Genomic DNA, 20,649 nt, shown 5'->3' with positions numbered 1-20,649 from the left:
GCGCGGTCCGCTCCTGCGGCACCGGGCCCTCTCCTTCATCCGCGGCCATCTGAATGAGGTCCCGGGCCACCTCAAAGGTTTCTGGGGTGGAAGCACAGGGTTTAAAGCCCTAGGGCCCTGGCATGCCCTTCCCTCACGGGGAGGGTTCCGCTGTGCTCCCCTATCTAACTAAATATTTACAGCACTTAACAACTACTTAACTAGATAAACCTCAACTAGAACTATAATACAACAGATAAGGAATACAGCTGCTAAGAGATAGGCTATCAGCCTAAAGGAAGCATGCTCCAGCTACTGCCACGGGTGGTAAGAAGACGGGCCAGCAGGGGTATATATGCACCGGTATACCGGCGCCACTCCACGGGGCTCCCTGCTGACCCTATGGATACTGCTAAGGGAAAAAAGCTCCGGAATCCGTGCACGCGGCGTGCGTACACCTAATCAGAATGGACATGAGCAAGCATTCAAAGAAGAACAAATTGGTTGGTTCACTTTTGTTTCAAATTTGGTGAAGGTTCAGGAATGAGACTGAGTTTATTTGAAGCATCAATCAACTCTGTTCTAAGCTACAGCAAATTTCTTGAAAAATTTAGTTTTAAATTCTCTCTCCCCCATTACATATGTATGTTTAATATTGCCCACTTTACTACATAGGGCGTCTGTCTGAAAATTATCCACCCTACATTGGAGAGATCAAGTTCCCCAGCATGCGTTTATTTAATAATTATTACTATGTAGTATTAGATCACATGAGCAGCACCACATACTGTTAAATGTCTTTTGGTCTGTCTGACATAGCTGCCAAATGAAAAGTAGTAACAGCTTACTTATTCAAGAGCCCCCAACTTTTCTGTATGCTCTTGCCAGTCTTTTTTACTGGATTCACCATTGCCAAATTAGCATACGAGGCTACCAGATTTTGGTGTGTATGCAGCATGAGGAAGTTGTGGCAGATTAGGGAAATTAAACAGTCACAGCTTTTTAAATTTGGGAATGTTAATCATACAGCTCTTGTTGAGCCTTCATTGATGGGCATTTTCAGAGAAACTTTGTTGCCTAACAAACTACAAAACATGAATACATTTTCAATATATTTTAATTGACTTTTTAATAAATGAGGGTTTAGATCTTATCAGATATGGCATGCACTGCATGAAAAGAAGAGATTACTCAGTCTTGAGATATATGTCCCCTATAGGGGCCAGAAATGAGTTCACGTCATGGGAGTGGGCTCCAGGCTGGGGGAGTGAGTTGGAGGGCAAAGGGTGAAAGAGTTCTGGCTGGGGGTGCGGATTCTGGTATGAGGCCAGGGATGAGAGGTTTGGGGTGCAGGAAGAGGCTCCAGGCTAGGACCAAGAGGTTCAGAGGACAGGAGGGGACTCTGGGCTGGAGCAGGGAGTTAGACTCTGAGGTGAGGTTGGGAGGGGGGGTGAGGATTTGGGGTGGAAGAGGGTGCTCTGAGCTGTGATGAGGAATTCAAAGGGCAAGAGGGGGATCACAGTTAGGGCAGGAGGCTAGAGTATGGGGAAGGAGGGCTATGGGGTACAAATTCTCGGCTGCATGTACCTCCTTAAGCAGCTCCCAGAAGCAATGGCCTGTCCCCCTTCTAGTTGGCTCCTACGTGGAGCATGGCCAGGTGGCTCTGCCCCCTCATTTGCAAGGTTAGTCCCTGCAACTCTCATTGGCCATTGTTCCCAGCCAATGGGAGCTGCAGAGGTGGCACTTGGGGGCAGTGCTCAGAGTCCTCCAGATGAACCTGAACATAGGACCAGATGGGGGACATACTGCAGCTTCTGGGAGACATGAAGGGAGTAGAACTCAAGGAATGGATTAAAATGGTTGGCAGGTGAGTTGAGGTTTGGTATAATCCAGATAGAAGGCCAACACTCTTCTAACATCCAAGATATGGAAAGAAGCCTCCTGTTTGGAATTGTTATTTTTGAGGGAAAAGGCAGTAAATGAATGGCCTGATTGACGAGAAACTCATATGGTAGAAATTTAGGATGTGGATATGTGGAAATTTTGTCCCTAAAGAGGGTCTACCATTAAAGCCCCAATTTCTCCGATTCTTTGAACTGATGTGATGGCCACTAAAAAGGCCCTCTTCATAGACAAGTCAAGTTCAGTTGGCCATTGAATCAAAGGGAGGTCTTGTGAGACAACTGAAAATTACACTGAGATCCTAAACTGGAGTGGGGTTTTTCCCTAGAGGGAAAGGATTTCCCAATCTTTTGAGAAACTTTAGAGTTAGTGGGGACAGCAAGTACTGAGAACTCTTTAACTGGGGAAGAAAAGACTGTTATGGCAGCCATGTGAATCTTGACCAAGTTGGTTGATAATCTTGTTACATAGGGACACCAAGGATAACCCCAAGCAAGGAAGATTTAATTGCAAATTGTAAAGTTCACCTTAGTGGATAAATATTTTCCACTTTTGAAGGTAAATATTTCAGGTAGATTCTTTCCGACTGTTTAATTACACTTGTTGTACCTCTACAGAACAGACAGACTCTGGCCACGTGACCCACTGAGGAGCCATTGAGGACACTTGAAGTGGAGCACCCATAAAGACAATATTTGAAGATTATATGTTAATAGTTAACTGTGAAAGCTAACATCAATATGTGGATATTTCATTTTGAAAGATATTACATTTTGAAAGGATAATGCTCTTTTTGGGAAAATTGTGTTTTTCATGCTTCGCGCACATAAGGAAAAATATATAATGGATACCAAAATATTGTAAATCATAAAATTCAGCTCTATGTGGCTGAATTAGGTGTAACTTCACATTTCCTGTAGTGTGTGTCATGCTATTCTCCAAATCTCAACTACAATGATTTCACTCATCATAAAAAGTCATTCATTGTAAATACCCACATGCTGCATTTTTACTGGAAAATCTACAGTGTGTCTTCAGTATGGATAAAAGGTCAATATAGCTTTTTAAATCTTTCTGTCATTGCTCTTTTAAGGCAGGAAGGAAGGGTGGAATTTGCAAAGACCTGGTTCTCAGAGAACAGGAAGGGAGGAAAGTCTAGCCAGCATGCTGCTTACTCAACTCCTTCATTTATGGGAAGCAAATCTAGTGCTGAGATGAATTCTAGCTCTGTGCTGTTGCTGAAAGGGAGTGTACCGATGTACAAATATGTCCTTGTTGCAAGCTCATGTTCTTCCATCATAAATGAATGACATACTGTACAGCTTAAGGATATCAGACTACACAAACACAGAGCTGTTTAAACCTTGTCTTCATAGAGCATTAAATGTTCTTTATGTAAATGCTTCCTTAATATTTATTTTGGCATGATTAAAAAAATAAATGTAATGAAACCTTGCTCTAGATAGTTTGCTACAACTTATACAATTTTTCATAAAAGTCTTATTATACTGCCCAACTGAAAATGAAAGAAAACATATGGATAGCATATTAATGACTGACTTAATCTGCATTTATATATTTCAAATGTTATTTTACCATAAAAGTGATATATTTAACTGTAATTATTTTTCACTACTAGATCAATTTCCAATTATATCTTTAATATTTTTAATCTTAGTTTCTATTTTTCCATTTTGCTTACAATATGTTTTCATACATATGGATTTCACTATCATTTTAGTAATACAGACTTAGAATGACTGTTTTGTCTTGCATATTGAAGAATAAATTATGCTTTCAGTCATGCTGGCATAAATGCAAATAACTCAAAAGCCAGTGAAGTTATTTTGCATTTACACCAGTATGACTGAGAGCAGAATTTAGTCATGTTAACTTCTTAGAGAGATTTACGATACTCATCATTATAGAAGAATACTTTAGTTACAGAAAAGCTAGGATGAAATCCTGGTTCAATGGAGTCAATGGCAAAACCACCATAGGCTCTAGTGGAACCATGATATTATACCAATTTAAAATCTAGAACAGAAATTTTAAAAATACCTGCTTCAAAATATAGAGACTTAGTAGAACATGATGTGTGGCATTGTGCTCTTATCTGAGGCAGTTATTTGCTATATAAGTACCTTTGAAACACATAAATCACCTTTCTACAAAGGCCAGACTGTCAAAAAATCCCTAATTCACTCATGAAAAAAAGGACCAAGATGCAATAATAAGAGCAAATAGTTGTTTTCAGATAGTGCAAGTTTCTTGTATTAGTGTCTTAGTTCTAAGCAGTATTCTGTCATGGCAGTATTGTGAATATAAAAATCTCTGGAAATATGTAAGTAAAGGGAAATTCTTAAAGCTGGTAAGTATAAAATTAGACCTGTTAGTTTTTGGTTTGTGGCCTCAGTTCAAAAATCATCTCAGCAGTGTGAGTTGGTGCAGGGGTAATTTTACCTACTTTGCCTTCATTCTGGAGAGCAGATAGTGACTTTGGCACCCAGATAAATTTCAAACAAAATAAACTTTACTTTTATATACTGTAAATTCACTAGTGAACTGATCACCCTTGAATGGTTCTTTCTACATTGCTTTATATCCATATCTGTGATTAAAAGCCCACGCCAGCTGCTAAAGTCCTTTAAATATAATCTCCTCATCCTTTCTCTGTTGTGTACCCTTCCGCTAGCAAACAGGACTGCTGTGTGAGACTGAAGAAGAGAGGGGGAAAAACTAAAACAAAGAGGGTCAACTGTGGTAATGCAGCTGTTCAGGAAGATCAATGTGATCATGATACCAATGTGTTTACTCATGTACAGTCTCTTGCAGACATACTATGGAATGGGAATACTGATTTTGCTGGTAATTATCACCCCATTAGCCACCACTTCAAAGCTGTCAAAAGCAAAGGACAGCTGTTGCTAATAAGCATATTGCTAAGCCTTTTATTTTTATTTTCTAATTTGATGGTTTCCTAATCTTACATTTATTACAAGTGTAAAACAAATGAAATAGGTTTCTATTTTAGATCTTCACAGTGATGCCTCTGATATATTAGGGTTACTGTATCATGGGTTCCCGGAAAGGGGACACTGCTGTGTGCAGAAGGTCTGGAGGAACTGAGGAGATATAGTTGGAGGTGCTGGATGGGTACTTGGAGGGCTACCTGGGGAGTACCAGAAAAGGTACCTGCAGCATCACCCTTGAGATGGGGGAATGGGGGGGGGGACTATCACTTCCTGTCACAGTGGTAGTAGGACAGATGGTGCAGGCCCAGGATACAGCCTTCAAGCCTTCATCCAGCAGTGCATCCCTCCGTGACTCTCCCCTTCGTCAAGTCTGGGAGCCAGGATGTGGGAGGGCAGGAGCCAGCAGCTGCAGCTGCAAGGGAGGGACCAATCAGCTGTGGATGCAGGGGAGGGACTAAATGGGTGCAGAGACAGCTCTTTTTGAGATGCAATTTCTGCTCCACAAAAATATCAGACACTTCCTCTTGTTGGAAAAATCTGCCTGGACAGAGGATGGAGGATCAAAACCAGGTCATGTCCAGAAAAACCTGAATATATCCTAGCTTAATATACTGCTCTGTTAAGACTAAGTCTTCTAGTCCAATCCCGTGTACTCATGGAAGCACTAAGTGTTATCTGGTCCATTCCTAATAGGTGTTTGTCTAACCTGCTTTTAAAAATCTCCATTGATGGAGATTCCAGTCTCCTTAGGGAATTTATTCTAGCACTTAACCACCATGACAGGAAGTTTTTCCTAGTTTCAATCTAAACCACCCTTGCTGCCATTTAAGCCTATTGGTTCTTGTGCTATCCTCAGAGGTTGAGAACAATTTTCTCCCTCCTCCTTTTAGCAACCTTTTATGTACTTGAAATCTGTCATCATGTCACCCTTCTCAGTATTCTCTTCTCCATATTAAACAACCCCATTTTTTTCAATCTTCCCTCACAGGTCATATATGTTGGACTTTTAATTATTTTTATTGCTGTCCTCTGGACTTTCACGAGTCTGTCAACATCTTACCTGAAATGTGACACCCAGAACTGGACATATTACCCCAATTAAGGGTTAATTAGTGCTAAGAAGAGAATATTCGTGTTCATGTAAAAATAAGAACATGATTTTGTCCAGTTTAGGTTGAGACCCTAACAACTTGCATTACATGTGAACATTTAACGTGATAGCTTTGTCATTTGGTTTACAATCACATGGAGTAGGTAAATAGGGTCAAAACATATGATTCATGTTGTATTTTTTTAATCTACTTTACAAGTCAGTTTCAGAAACTGCTAGCAGTAGGTAACACAACTTAGGAAGATTAGTCATAGCACTCCAGAAAATGAATATACCTATTTTATATTTCTTACATTGTCAATTCACAGAGCATTCTTAAACAATGAATTCCTCTCCCTCTCCCTCCCTCCCCCCCACCACCGTCACCGCCACTGCCACCGGGTACTCTAGTAAGGCTTAAAAAGAAACTGGTGACAGAAACGTCCCTGGGAGAGAATAATCCTCTTTGATTATAATATACATTTTTGCTCTTTTCATGTCCTATGAAAACTTCATGTCATAGGAAGATTAATACACAGATACACTACCTCTCTATAACTGACAAAACACAGAATCTTAATTCAGAGTGAAGCTCTTCTTCACTGTAATACTATAGCTGTCTGATCAGGAATTTATAAAATATTTTTTTTTAAATTTTTTACATATGTACTGGAAAAGGCAATCAGTGCATGATTATGAGTCAGGCTGTATTGTTTTATTGGTCATGTATGAGATGAACCTTGTATGTCAGGATGGCTAAAATTATTTCAGAATTTGTAAATTCTCTCAGGATATAGCTATGGAATAGATGAAAATGTGTTTGAGTAACTTTAACAATGATTTCCCATATTTTCAAATGCTTCAATTTTTAAACTTCATTTTGTTTTTTGCATTCAGATAATTACAATATTCTTGTAAAGGATTTTTAAGCCTTTAAAGATGACCTGGTTAAGAATTTTTTAAAAAATGTTCCTTTTAGCTTCTTTCTAATATACAGAGAAACAATGACAAAGATCTTTTGAAATGACTATTGATCCTGGCTACCTGAATTCTAGGAGTCCAACTTTCAGACATCTTAAAGAGGGCTGATTTTCAAAAAAGTGTTAAGTTATCCTATGAAAAACAGACTCCACAGTGAGGTGGCCTCATTTTTGATATTCCAAATTCAATTTTTTAAAATCTTGGTGAAAAGTTGTTTTGGTTTGGTTTGGTTTAACATTTGGAAATATTGGGAATGTTGTGTCTGGTACTTCCCTGTTTTGCTGCAGGATTTCTTGAGGATTCAAAGGACATACTGTGATCGCTATCAAGATAACTGAAGGGAGTGAGGTGTTGGATCATTAACAATAACTTCCTTTCTCCCAAGAGCTCAGTAGGTACTGGAATTAGTTTCTCCTCTCCCACACCAAATCTTTCCCTGGTTTCAGATTCACAGTTACAACTTGAAATGCATGACTGGTTCACTCTAGTAAGCACTGTATGTCCTCACTAATCAACTTTGACTTAACAGGTGATGTTTGAACTATTATCTGTCCCTCTGCAAGAGTCAGGAGATGCATATGATTTTAATTTACCATAAGAAATGGCCAAACTAAGGCCCAGATCCTGTTAAAAATACTTAGGCACCTGAGGAACCTGCTGAGGACATTTCCTAATGAAGTCACTTATAGCACGGGTTCCCAAACTGGAGGGCATGAAGAAATTCCAAGGGGGGGGGGGGCGCAAGTTTTGCTGCCCCGGTCAGTTCCTTTTTTTTTTTTTTTTGCTCAACCAGTTTTGCTGTTGGGGGGATGGGTGAGGGTTTTTCAAAAATCAAAAAGGGGGTGTGATGCCAAAAAGTTTGGGAACCACTGACTTAAGAGTATTCCCAGAGCATAAAGTTAAGCATAAAGTTAATAGTTTTTGCTGGATTTGGCAGTTTGTGTATTGATGCCTTTATTAGTTAATTTCTTATAACTTAATTTGTTCTGTTTATGTGAGTATCGTCTCCTAGCATGGGGAACAACAAATACGAAATTGAGATTGGAGAACCAAAAAAAAAATGGCATTAGGACTCCAAAGCACCTATAAGGCCTGTAAGTAATTTTACCTCATTTCATTAGGAAATTGATATAGGCTGAGGCCTGGAGATTCAAGATGTCCCTTTAAATTAGGCCCATAATTCAAAATTTTGTGAAAATTATGCTTTAATACAATTTAAAATCTACAGAATTATCTCCACAATGAGCACAAAAGAGTTGCCTTTAAAATGCTGTTATTTCCCTGTAGTGTTTACAACCAAACACAGTGGCACAAAAGTCATTATAAAAACGAAGAGTATAAACAAAAATGAAATTGAATTAACTGGTTTTCTTTTTTCAAACTGAGAAAAATTAAAAAAAGATAAAGATCATAGACACAAAGTTGCATTTTTTAAATTCTTTCATTTTGCATAATCCAAAGTATAACTAATACCATAATTAAACAGATGTGTTTGTTTATAATGTATTAATTTTAAATTAACCATATCATCTTAAAATGAGTTTCATTGAATGCACCTACAGAATTAATTTTGGGTGTTTGGGTATCCTGAATGTATATAAACTTGAGATATTTAATTACTACATATATTTTTCATATTTACCTCAGCAATGATGATTTATTTAGGACAATAAACAGCCTCTATAATCAGTAAACAACAAAAACATACAGCTAATATATGAAATTATTTATTTTAAACCAGTTCATCCCACTTGGTCCATTTTCCCCTCAAATGGTCTATTTTATGTGTTAGTCTATTACAGGAAGTAAACAAATAAATTTCTGTCAATTATCTTCCTTCCTATGAACCATACTTCTCTAGTGGATATTAATTTTTGCAACGATAGGCACTGTCCCTGAAAATACTTGTGCACTTGTTTGACTTTAATATCCGTGGGATCAAACATTGCACAAAAGCTTGTACATAAATTACTTAGGATCACAGCTCTATTGATGAAAAAACATGAAAATTACTGCAACAACAAGAAATCTAAAATCTTTGATTAATTTTAGGAAATGCTCTGATTTACAAACAGCACAAAATAGGAGTTTGGGGCTAAAGACCCAAAATAGTCCTTTTATCTTATTTCTAACATTGAACCACAAATCCATCAATTTGGAATATTCCTAGAACTTATATTGTCTCATGAATCACATCGAAAAAAATTCACAGGAAATAACCCAGGGATATTGAATATGCTGAAAAAATTAGGACCGTGTAGTGACAAACACCATTAAGTTTGGAAGAAAAGGAAATTGCTCCTAAGTCCTAAGGCAGATAATTAGATGGAGCAATTTCAGTTCTACAGCCTCAAGTAGAATGAGAGACTGATTGCATGCATGCCAAATAATTCTAAGGTTATGAGGACAGTACACTAGCCTACAAACACTAGATTTTGTCCCAAGAAACAGTTGAAACAAGAAAGAAATGCCTCCACCCCACCCCACCCCATGTTTGATACCACTTACTTGATCGAACTGGGGATCTTCTCCTCGTTGCAAAGACTTCGTCAATGGCTTTTCCTAAAATTAAATATTATAAAATATATATTATTTAAGAGACTCCTTTTGAGATATTCTAGCAATACTACTATTACATTTCTATTATCATTCTGTGCCAGACAGCTTCTCCCTCTCCATCTATTGCAGTGAGAGAAAAGTTTACTACACACATACACAAAAAGATAACATCTCCATACATTTTCTCTTAACACTGGAATAGCTCCTTTTGGTATTTTTTTCTTTTAAAGAAAAATAACTAAAATGGATTATAATTGAATAAGTTTGCTGTTCAGTTGGGCTATGTCTAAACTACAGTTTTTTTGAAAAATGGCCATTTTTCCAAAGAAAATTGAATTACGTCCACACTGCAATCGCATCCTTTTGAAAGAAAATCAAAAGAACAGAGAGGTTTTTCCAACACTGGTAAACCTCTTTCTACAAGGAAGAAGCCTTTTTCTGAAAGAGCTCTTTCAGAAAAAGGCATGTGTGGATGGGGAAGGAGAAGTTCTTTCGAAAGAAGAGGAAACAGGAAAAAGCACAGGTGCCCGGTGGCCACTCCATCTGTAGTAATCGCAGCTTAAATGCGAGATAGCATCCATTTAGTGAGGACGCTATCTTTTGAAAAAGCAAATCGCTTTTTCAATGCGCTTTTGCTGTGTACAGCCGGTAAACCGAGTTGCGAACGGTCGACTTACGACCATTCGCAGTTACGACAAAAAATGTCATAAATGGCAGACCCTGAGTTACGAACGCGTTCCTCGCTTACAAACAGTGCGGTCGCATGTAACTAAATGGGGTCCGACTTACAAACAAACCGAGTTACGACCAATTGCTTGGTCCATAACCGGTTTGTAAGTCAGAGACAGGCTGTAGATGCTCTTCCATAAAAGCTTCTTCCGAAAGAAGCCTGCAGTCTAGACATAGCTTTACACACCAGTAAACTATTCAGAAGCTTTGAAATGTGTCCAGCATTACCTATGTATTGTAGGTGCTATCTCTAACTACAGGATACCTTTTAGCCAGGGACAACAGTTTGCAATACAAACATGACTGCACTGGATCTTGAAAGGAGGGGCATTGTGTGGTTTGCTAAAGGAAGGGGCTTACCTTTTTAAGAGCTATGGGGAAGCTGTGAAGTGAGTTGTGCTCAGGAAACCTCATGATACCATCTACATTTTTTGTTAGTCTCTAAGGTGCTGAAGGACCATTCATTGTTTTTTAAGTTTTGTAACAGCACAGATAGGAAGCAAGTCAGTGTGAGGGTGTTGATTCATCTCTCAGTGACCAGAAGAGAGAAAGGAGATAATATAGGTGCCAGCCCACTGGGAGAAAGCCCTTATCACTCAGACCTACCAGAGAAGCACTAACCCTTTCACTCTAGGAAGTGGAGAAGTACTAGGTTTGCTCAGGGCAACTGGGAAGGAATTTTCCCTCACTGCTAGAGTGGCCAAGGCAGAGGGGGACTTTTGTTTCACCTTCCCCGCAGCAGGTTCGGGGGGCTTATTGGGGGGTGAGTACTGAACATAAGTGAGTCTATGGGGTTGTAACTCATTATGTAAGCACAGGGAGGCTGTCCAGTGCAGGCGTGGTTTTCATGCAGGGGTCTGGAGCCCAAAGGGGGAGAGGGGAGGTGGGAGGGGAGAGCTGCGAGCAGGTTTCAGGGGGCCTGCCAAAATAAACCAGGGTATGTCTACACTACCACCCTAGTTCAAACTAGGGTAGTAATATAGGCAACCAGAGTTGCAAATGAAGCCCGGGATTTGAATTTCCCGGGCTTCATTTGCATATTGCCGGGCGCCACCATTTTTAAATGTCCGCTAGTGCAGACTCCGTGCCCCGCGGCTATACGCGGCATGGACTAGGTAGTTCGGATTAGGCTTCCTATTCCGAACTCCTCGTTCCACGAGGAGTAATGGTAGTTCAGAATAGGAAGCCTAATCCGAACTACCTAGTCCGTGCCGTGTGTAGCCGTGGGGCGCGGAGTCTGCACTAGCGGACATTTAAAAATGGTGGCACCCGGCAATATGCAAATGAAGCCCAGGAAATTCAAATCCCAGGCTTCCTTTGCAACTCTGGTTGCCTACATTACCACCCTAGTTCGAACTAGGGTGGTAGTGTAGACATACCCCCAGAGAGTAGGGCCAATATTAGATTCACTGGAGCCTGGGTCTGAAGTTGAAGCTTGAACAACTTCATTTTGTGAGCTCTCTGTGGTGTGGCGCCCCAGGCAATTGCCCTCCTTGCTACCCAATTCAGCCCTAGCTGGTCTCATAAAGGATTTATAGGTGGTATTTGTAAAAGGAACAGAAACAGGAAAGGCACAGTTAGGGCTCCTCTGACTGACATGGCAGGAAGCCAATCCCCTCTTTATAGCCCACCTTAACTCTCATTTGATGGTTGGAGAAGGTAAGGTCCCAGTAGCAGATTGGCCAGGGACCATGATGAAAAATCCCCCTCCCCCAGTAGATACTGAAATGGAGTTACCTGTGCTGTACACTTTTATCTGCTAGGTACTTCCAATAAGCTAATAATAATAAAGCTGCAGTCCAAGTAAAACCAAATCCAGTGTGTCCTCTCTTTCCAGGGAAGACATAGTCCATGTCTACATAGCAAGCAGTTATTTCAGCATAATGTCAAAATAATGTAAAGCTGGAGGACTTCTTACTCTGACTCCTGTTACCTTCATTTGACGAGGAGTAAGGGAAGTTGGAGGAAGGGTGCTCTAACTTGGACTTCCTGCCCTGTAGCGAGCACCAAAAGCCAAAATACGCGATTTCAACTTAAGCTACACAAATGACATAGCTCAAGTTGCTTAGCTTATTTCGGCTTTAGCCCTGCTGTGTAGACATACCCTTAGAGTTTTAAGGGAAACTCTGATCCTATATTTGGAACACTATTTAAAACTAAGATGTGATGTGTTGAATTTCACGTTGGGTGGTAATTTCCTTCAGAGTACTCATCAGTTATCAAGTCCAAAAAGCAATTCCGTTTTTTTCAAACTGAAAGATCCACTAACCCACTATAAAATGAACCAGACTAATAGGTCAATAGCTTGACATCTTGGACAATATTAATAGCCAATTAGTTAGTTAGCAGTTTGTCTTAGTGGAGATGCTCCCTATCATCAATTTGCTTGTAAGCCATCTAGCTCACTAATTGGCCTGCTTGCAGCAGAGCACGGGAACAAATACTTGGTTTGTAACTATTGATCAATTGCTTTTTCACCAAATTATTCTAACTCAGTGATCCTTTCTTCAAGATACCCTGTGTTTACCCACATGTTTCAGTGTATACTTATTATACCTATACTCTTGCCTTGACAGGTGTCAGAAGAATGATTATTACAAAATCTACACTTCTCAAACAAAAAAATGGAAACAGGGACAGAATTTGTATGTTTTCCGACTGTAAACTGTAGGAGGAAAGAGCTGCTGACTCAGAACTGTACAAAACAATGTTCTAATAAAAAAGTCTGAATTGCTAGCATTTGCTTACTTAATATGTCTCTGAAGCAAATAGGAAGCCACTAACATCAGAAAAGGACATAGCATACATATTTTAAAAGGTACTGCAAATCTCAGACTTAATTGTACAAAAATTCAAGAAAATATACAAAAGCGGCGAGGAATCCTGTGGCACCTTATAGACTAACTGAAGTGTTGGAGCATAAGCTTTCGTGGGCAAAGACCCACTTCGTCAGATGGCATGCATCTGACGAAGTGGGTCTTTGCCCACGAAAGCTTATGCTCCAACACTTCAGTTAGTCTATAAGGTGCCACAGGACTCCTCGCCGCTTTTGCAGATTCAGACTAACACAGCTATCCCTCTGATTCAAGAAAATATAATTAATCACTTTATGAATATAAAGAATCTGAGGCAGCAGCTCAATGCTTAGAGAAACTAATTATAATTCAGGTCTTCCAGGTCCTGTGTTTCCAGCTCCACACTACTATAAAGGTTCAGCCACTCTTTGGAAACAGCACAGTATCATTCTCACTGAAGTAACACTAATGTAGAATGCAGTGTTTTATTCCAATTCTGTAGAAAACCTGTGATGGGGCATCCATGCCATATTTGCCCTGAAGGGTTAAGGAGGCCACATGAGCGAATGAATGCATTAGACTGAAAGGAAAGGAATAATTAGGGGAATCTCACCTGTGTGACAACAAATGGGACTTCTATAAAGCCAGAAAAAAGGGCTGCAGTAAGGTAGTCTGCAGTCACTCCCTGGGAGAAGGGAGGTGTGACAAGAGAATACAGAGATAGGTAGCCCACAGTAGTAAAGAATGGAAAGGCTGGCAGAACCCAGAGCGGGGTGAATACAAGAGTGGAAAGCAATTCATAGAGTAGTAAGAAAGGCTGGGGACTGAACAGAACTTAGCTGCATATTGTAGAGTGCCAGGGCTGGAACCCAAAGTTGAGGTCTGGCCCTGGTTCTAATACTTGCCACTGGGAAAGTGGCACTGGCAGAGCTGAGAACTAGAAGGCTGCCTGGTTCACTGTGAGAATGACTATATCCCAGAATGGGGGAATGCTGAGTGACCTGGTTGGAGAGATAAGTCAGGAAGAGGATGATGCGATTCGTGGGGTGGGAATGGGGCTGCAGATCAGAGAGAGAGATGGAGGGATGGCATGCAACCACAGAAAGATGTACAACTGTGTGAATGAATGCCCTTTTGCCAGAGCATCTGGGTGTGTAATCTGCTCCCGTCTTGGTACCAGGACAATCAGCCAAGTCCTTCCTATTGGGCTATAATCCCATTCTTCTTAGTGAGAACCACCACAGCCTCTTTTGGGAGCACATCTTTACCACAGGACCACTCTTCACTCTTTTGCCCTCTCATTGTTCTTTGGGTCCAGCTCTTTGGCCCTGGAGAGGACAGCAGGTAATATCTGCTGCTTTTCTGCCTTTAGCTCTCTCTGTCTTACAGCCAGCAAGCATTTGTCTCTGCTGCTCCTCCTGCCTCCCACCCACTCCAGTCTTCCAGCCCTGGCTCAGGGACGACAGCAATCAACCCCTTTTTGCTATTCTCCAGATTTCTCCCACATCTCAAACATACAATTGCTAGCAGCTCTCACCTGCCCCTAACTACCATTCAGGGAGCTCTGATTCACCAGCTCTAGCCAATTCACTGGAGGTACCTCTGACATTTTATAACCCCTGGCTGCTGCTCTGCCTTATATGGCGAAATGGGAGCTCAACCTAGAGCATTCACAGGAGAGAGCCACCAGGTGACACAAGTCTTCAGAAACAGAAATGTCTGACTCTCTCATAAACCTTTATTACCTTCTGCATGTCTAGCACTAGCCATTTCTCTCTTCTCATAGAATTGACACACAAAAAGATTTTCCTCTGAAGCTCCTGTTATCTAGCACAGCTTTCCTGTTTTAGCACACCTCAATCACTCAGTATCTTTTAAGAATCTATTCTCAATACAACTTTTCTTCCCTTGCCAATTATTTCAGTTTTTCTCGCCCCTCTTTGATTGTTGACTATGCTTATTATTTGGCTCTATTACTATAGATTTACCTCTTTGTTATTTAAGTCTATGAAGTATTTCAGATTCAGTTTGTATAAAAGCTATTATATACAATAAAGATTAAAAGCTGTTGATGAGTAATGGATTCTATGGCAGTTTATCTGCCCTACAGATTAATTTATTAAAAAAAAAAGTTTTTCAGCCTTAGGGAACCTCCTTTTTTTCATCCACCCACCCCAGAAATGGCAAAGACACTCTTTTATATGAAGTGTTCATTCTATGGGAGCTTCTATAGGTTTATTACGCTCTACAGAACGGTCTTCAAATTCCTGTATGAATAGGTAGGTTGAATATGGAGCCAAGAACTACAACCACAGAAATATGAATAAAGAAGCCTTTGTTTCATCTGAAATAACCCATAGAATTCTGGACTGTGGAAACCTTCAGATAATTTCAGAAAAATGCTGTTCTTAACGCAAATATTCCTATTTTCAATCATTATCATTCTTATTTCTTATCTGAAGTGCTGCTCTCAATTGCATATTTTGCATTTGGTTCACATGTGACTCCCATATTGGTGTTAATATGCATTAAAGATCAGAAAGAAGAATTTTGCCGTTAATCTTTAAATTTTATTTTTTATTAAAAATATAGCCATAAGCTTCTTCCTCTTTTTTAAGTCAGTGCACTGAGAAAATTTACAGAGGAACAGGTTTTCCCAAATACCGGTCACTAAATTTAGTATTCAGTGATACTTGAAAAATAAACGATGGGATGTTGTAGTGCAAATTAGAATTCATTATGTCAATATTATACAATAATATATTGTACTACTTAAAATGCCATCCACTTCCATTTACAGCAGCCATTATGCAGACAACTAACTCATAACTCTTTTTTTACCTAACAAAGATAAAACCTACTTTCCCACAAAAGCTTACCGAACACAAGATAGACACAAAGTGGAAACTGGCTACAAATGATCTATTGGGGATTCCCTAATATGGGAGCATTGCCAAGAGGAAATGGGAGTAGATGGGACCATTAAACAAAAGGATGGAGCTCTTCATTTCACTTTTATTTTAACATTTAATACTTACAGACCACTTTCAATTTCTAGAGCTGTTTTTGTCCGGAACACATCAAAAGAAGCATCATATTTTACTACAGAAAAACGTGATTTCTTCCACAATACGAATGACCTTCCAAATATTGTGACGTGGTCAGCTTCTTGTAGTAGGTGTTCAGAGTCAGCACCACACAGCAGTGTGCCATTTATATGTTTAGTGACATTTACATTTTTAGTTCTGTCACTGGATATTACTTTTACAAAGATCTGAAATCCTATCACCCTCAAGTTGGTGCACAACTGATTTGTATACCGTAACCTGTACTTTGGAGATCTGCTGAAAACATGATGATTTCAAATATCTTCTGAAGGCTGAGTGTACTATTCCATAGAGAGCCAGCTAGTCTTAATCTAGCCACAGAAAAAGTCTCACAAAGGGTTGAAAGGGGAAGCCATACATGTCTGTTATAATAAAAATAAAGTTTAACTTCTTTTAGCAGGCACTCCTTTCTCCCACTTGCTTTAGTATAATTTGTGAATTGTCTTTATTTCTTATACAAGGAAGTCTGTTTGAAGTACTACAGGTCCAGTCAGTACAAGGGTCAAGATCTCTCAATGTCTCTTGAAACTGATATAAAGTAATGGTTATTCAGAATCTTTTCTCTAAAAATCACCTGGTCACCATAAATTTTAAAAAAATGTTTTAGTGTAATGACACCAGAACGCTTGAGTTTGCTATGATGCTCTGTCAAGCACCTGTTCACAACTGGATACTGTTTGTAGTGCTATGTATTAGGAATAATGGTGCCTAGACAACTAAATGAGCAAAACTAGATGTGGAATTGTTTTATAATCTTTGCAATACTAGATAGAGGTGATGCTTCCTTGGGATGCCAGCACTTTTTAGCTCCTGTCTCCAGAGTGAAGGAGTCTATCTTGTGGTAGATGCATGTTAGCTCCAGTACAATACCAGACTTTTCATCACTCAAGCACTCTACTCAGGACTCTGCCAGTCCTATCCTGGCCTTGCAAATTTACATTAGGCAAACCCCAATCTGTAAACCCCTTAGGAGAGCATTCTTCTGCAGTATCCAGCTCCTGTCACTGGAGAAATCATCAAGTTTTCTGTCTACAATATCAGCCTGTCAACTCAGATGAGGATGCACACTTTAATATTACAGCTTTGGGATGAATTTATAATAAAACTAAGAATAAATTTATTAAAACTAAGAATTAATGTATTAATACATTTATTAATTTAAGAGATCCTAAGCAAAGGTAATCAAAACAGAAATGGTTACAAATAAAACACATGTATAACCCACATTCAAGAGACTATATTACAACCTTAGCAGACTCCAATCTCTGCCTAAAGCAGGTTTTCTCACAGCCAATTCTCAGTGTTACCAACCAACATGTCTGGGGATCTATCATTCATAGATGCAAAGAACGCTGACCTCTTTGTTCGTTGTGATGGACAATGAAAGGTTCCTTCCCCTTCTTCATATAGTTCAGAAAAAGACGCATTCTTTTGACACATACACTCAAAGTTCTTCTCCCAACTTTTGGCAGACACAATGCTACCTAGACTGTTTTTTCTCATACTTCTCTTAACTAGCTATTCCTGTTTTCCTCAGACACAAATGAACTTCCCATTGTCTTTGGTTTCACCATGATCAGTTTACATTAGAGACAGGGAGATAACCACCTACTCTTTTGTCTGGAAGCATTATTTCAGTAACTATCTACAGTATAATTTATTATATAGTATTAATACATATATATTAATGACCAGTGTATAACTAGCTTCCATTTGATATATCATATTACATTCTTTACAGATAATTCTATGACAACAATGTGTGAGGGGTTGTGAATTTGTCAGGACTGAGAACTGTACAGAGAACCACTAATGGGCCCTGTCACAGTACATGGCAAAATAAAATATTAGCCAAAAGCAGAACAAAATGGATATGAAAATAATTTAATATTCACATTTCCAAGAAAAAATCAAATTTGTATTATACAAAATTGTAAAAACTGTAACTGTTAAAAAAGAATTTCCTTTTTAAAAGTATAAAAAAATAACACTAACTTCAATAGGATCCTTTATCCATAGCTCAGATAGAGGAAATTGGTGATTTCCGTTAAAAGTTTTCCGTTAAAAGCATTTGTGGAAAAGAACGTCTAGATTGGCACAGTAATAGAAATGTAGCCGTGTTAGTATGGTGTAGCTGAAACAAAATGCAGGACTATGTAGCACTTTAAAAACTAACAAGATGGTTTATTAGATGATGAGCTTTCCTGGGCCAGACCCACTTCCTATTTGATCTGAGGAAGTGGGTCTGGCCCAGGAAAGCTCATCATCTAATAAACCATCTTGTTAGTCTTTAAAGTGCTACATAGTCCTGCATTTTGCTTTAGATTGGCACAGACACTTTTCCGCAAAAACACTTTTGCAGAAAAGCATCTGTGCCAATCTAGACGTGCTTTTGCGCAAAACAAATCTGAGCTGTCTACACAAAAGCTTTTGTGCAAAAGGACTTTTGCCCAAACGGGAGCAGCATAGTATTTCCGCAAGAAGCACTGATTTCTTACACGAGATCGTCAGTGTTCTTGTGGAAATTCAAGCGGCCAGTGTAGTAGACAGCTGGCAAGTTTTTCTGGAAAAGCAGCTGCTTTTTGTTCATTCACTCCATTGCATCTGGCACTGACCACTGTCAAAGATGGGCTGCTGGGCTAGATGGGCCATTGGCTTCACTCTGTGAAAGTGCATGAGAACAGAACAATGACTATCATCCCCCACATGCTGCACTCTGTGAAACCAAGCACTGAGGAATACCTACCTTGCTACACTCTGTGAAGGAGAGTAGGACAAACAGCACTGATTTTATTGGAATTTGTCCCCATAATCCTGTTTCAAAGGGAAAATGAAACTAGGCGCAGAGATTGCTGTAGAAATATTTCAAGTGGGGACGTTATCTCCCTCTCCTCAAATTGATTAGACTTATTTTCCATCTCTTCCCTCAAACAGGCCCCTTCTGGGTACTTCAGGAAGGTACTAGCCTGGGGCTCAAGGCTGGGATCCCCAGAAGCTCTACCCCTCTCTATAGCATGGGACCCATGTGGGTTATGTAGAGGTGTGTGTTTTGCCTGGATATCTCAGCCTGAGATAGGAATAGGGATCCCTATGCAAGGGGCTAGTCTATGATAGCCAGGGCTCGCCAAGCGGCTCTACGCAGGTTCTTCCAGGGTGTAATCTACTTGCCAAGGGCAGTGGGCACAAATGTACTGCCAGTAGGCAGAATCACACCTGGGACCTCTGAAGATTAGTGCATGAGCCTCTACTGCAGGGGTGGGGAATATAGGTCCCGGGGGTTAGATGCAAACTGTGGCTTGCCTAAATCCAGCGCCTGAGGGTTGAGGCTGCCACCCCCGCTCCAGCTTTGGGGAGCTCGCACTGGTGCTCTAGCCCTCGCTCCTTCCCTCCATGGGGCTGGAGCAACAGCACTGTTTCCTTGCTGAGGGAGATAGAGCTCCAAGCCTCACGGGCCAGAGTCAGGCAAGCCAGGGTGGATTCATCCCATGGGCTCTGACTGGTGGGGGGGAAGACGTGGATCTGCGCACTGCCACTCTCCCCCCTCCCAGCTGGCACAGCAATGCACTTTCTGGAGACTCTTCCCATACTGCTCCAATTGGCTTTAATCATGGCCAATAGGAGCAGCTGGGGGCAGTGTCTGGGAGCAGCAGAGAACATGGAGCCATATGCATCCCTGGGGAACTGCTCCAGGTAACCCATGGAACTCCTTGCCAGATGATGCGGTGAAGGCTAGAACTTTAATAGGGTTTAAAAAAGAGCTTGATAGATTCATGGAGGTTAAGTCCATCAATGGCTATTAGCCAGGATGGGTAGGAATTGTGTCCTAGCCTCTGTTTCTCTGGAGGTGGTGGCAGGGGAGGGATCACGTGAGCATTACCTGTTGTAATCCCTGCGTTTGGGGCATCTCGTATTGGCCACTGTCGGCAGACAGGAGAATACTGGGCTAAATGGTCCTTTGGTCTGACCCACTATTATTTTTCTTATGTAAGCATTGCCCAGACCCTACACCCCTACACCATTGCTACACCCCCTTTCTTGGAAAACTCCCACTCTTAGCCCACTCCTGCACTCTACCTCCCACTCAGACCCTGCACCTCTACTTCGCTCCTGCACCCCCCTTCCCACCCAAACTCCACACCCCTACTTTGCTCCTTCAATCCCATTCTGGTCCAGATCCCTCACCCCCAGCCTGTTTCTAAACCGCCCACTTTTGGCCCACAAAATCTACTAGCCTGCCCCAGCCCCCAGACTCTGGCATGTGAGGGTAATGTGGGGAGTGTCTTTCTCCTCCCAGTCAGGGGCCACCTCAGTGAGGGTTGTCAACAGCCCCCAATCCAAAAAAGGTTCCCCACTAGCTCTATTGCATGAGTTAAAAGTTGGCTGGCCCTCAGCTAAGGCTGTAGAGCAGAATAATCATTCTCTCTAAGTGGTCTCAGTGCCACTAGATGAGACAATACACTACACCCGGAAGATGTGTGTGTTACACAAAGGCTCCTTACAAAACCTTGTGGTGTTTGCAGTGTTCAATGCTT

General features: G+C 40.6%; 1 protein-coding gene across 15 annotated transcripts in view; it reads right to left on the bottom strand.

Moving 5' to 3' along the window:
• FRY (FRY microtubule binding protein) overlaps positions 1–20,649 on the bottom strand; it is a 349,943-nt gene that overhangs the window by 179,175 nt on the left and 150,119 nt on the right. For all 15 annotated transcript variants that reach the window (XR_016348538.1, XM_089775547.1, XM_089775550.1 and 12 more), the window contains one exon: positions 9,436–9,489. Coding sequence is in view for 14 of the 15 variants with exons in the window: in XM_089775547.1 (XP_089631673.1) it covers positions 9,436–9,489 (54 nt within the window). In the remaining variant the exon portion in view is untranslated. The remainder of the gene's footprint in view (positions 1–9,435; positions 9,490–20,649) is intronic.

This window comes from Pelodiscus sinensis, chromosome 1 (assembly GCF_052426305.1).
Source record: "Pelodiscus sinensis isolate ZL-2025 chromosome 1, ASM5242630v1, whole genome shotgun sequence".
Taxonomy (NCBI): domain Eukaryota; kingdom Metazoa; phylum Chordata; order Testudines; family Trionychidae; genus Pelodiscus; species Pelodiscus sinensis.
This window is presented reverse-complemented; position numbering and strand designations above follow the sequence as displayed.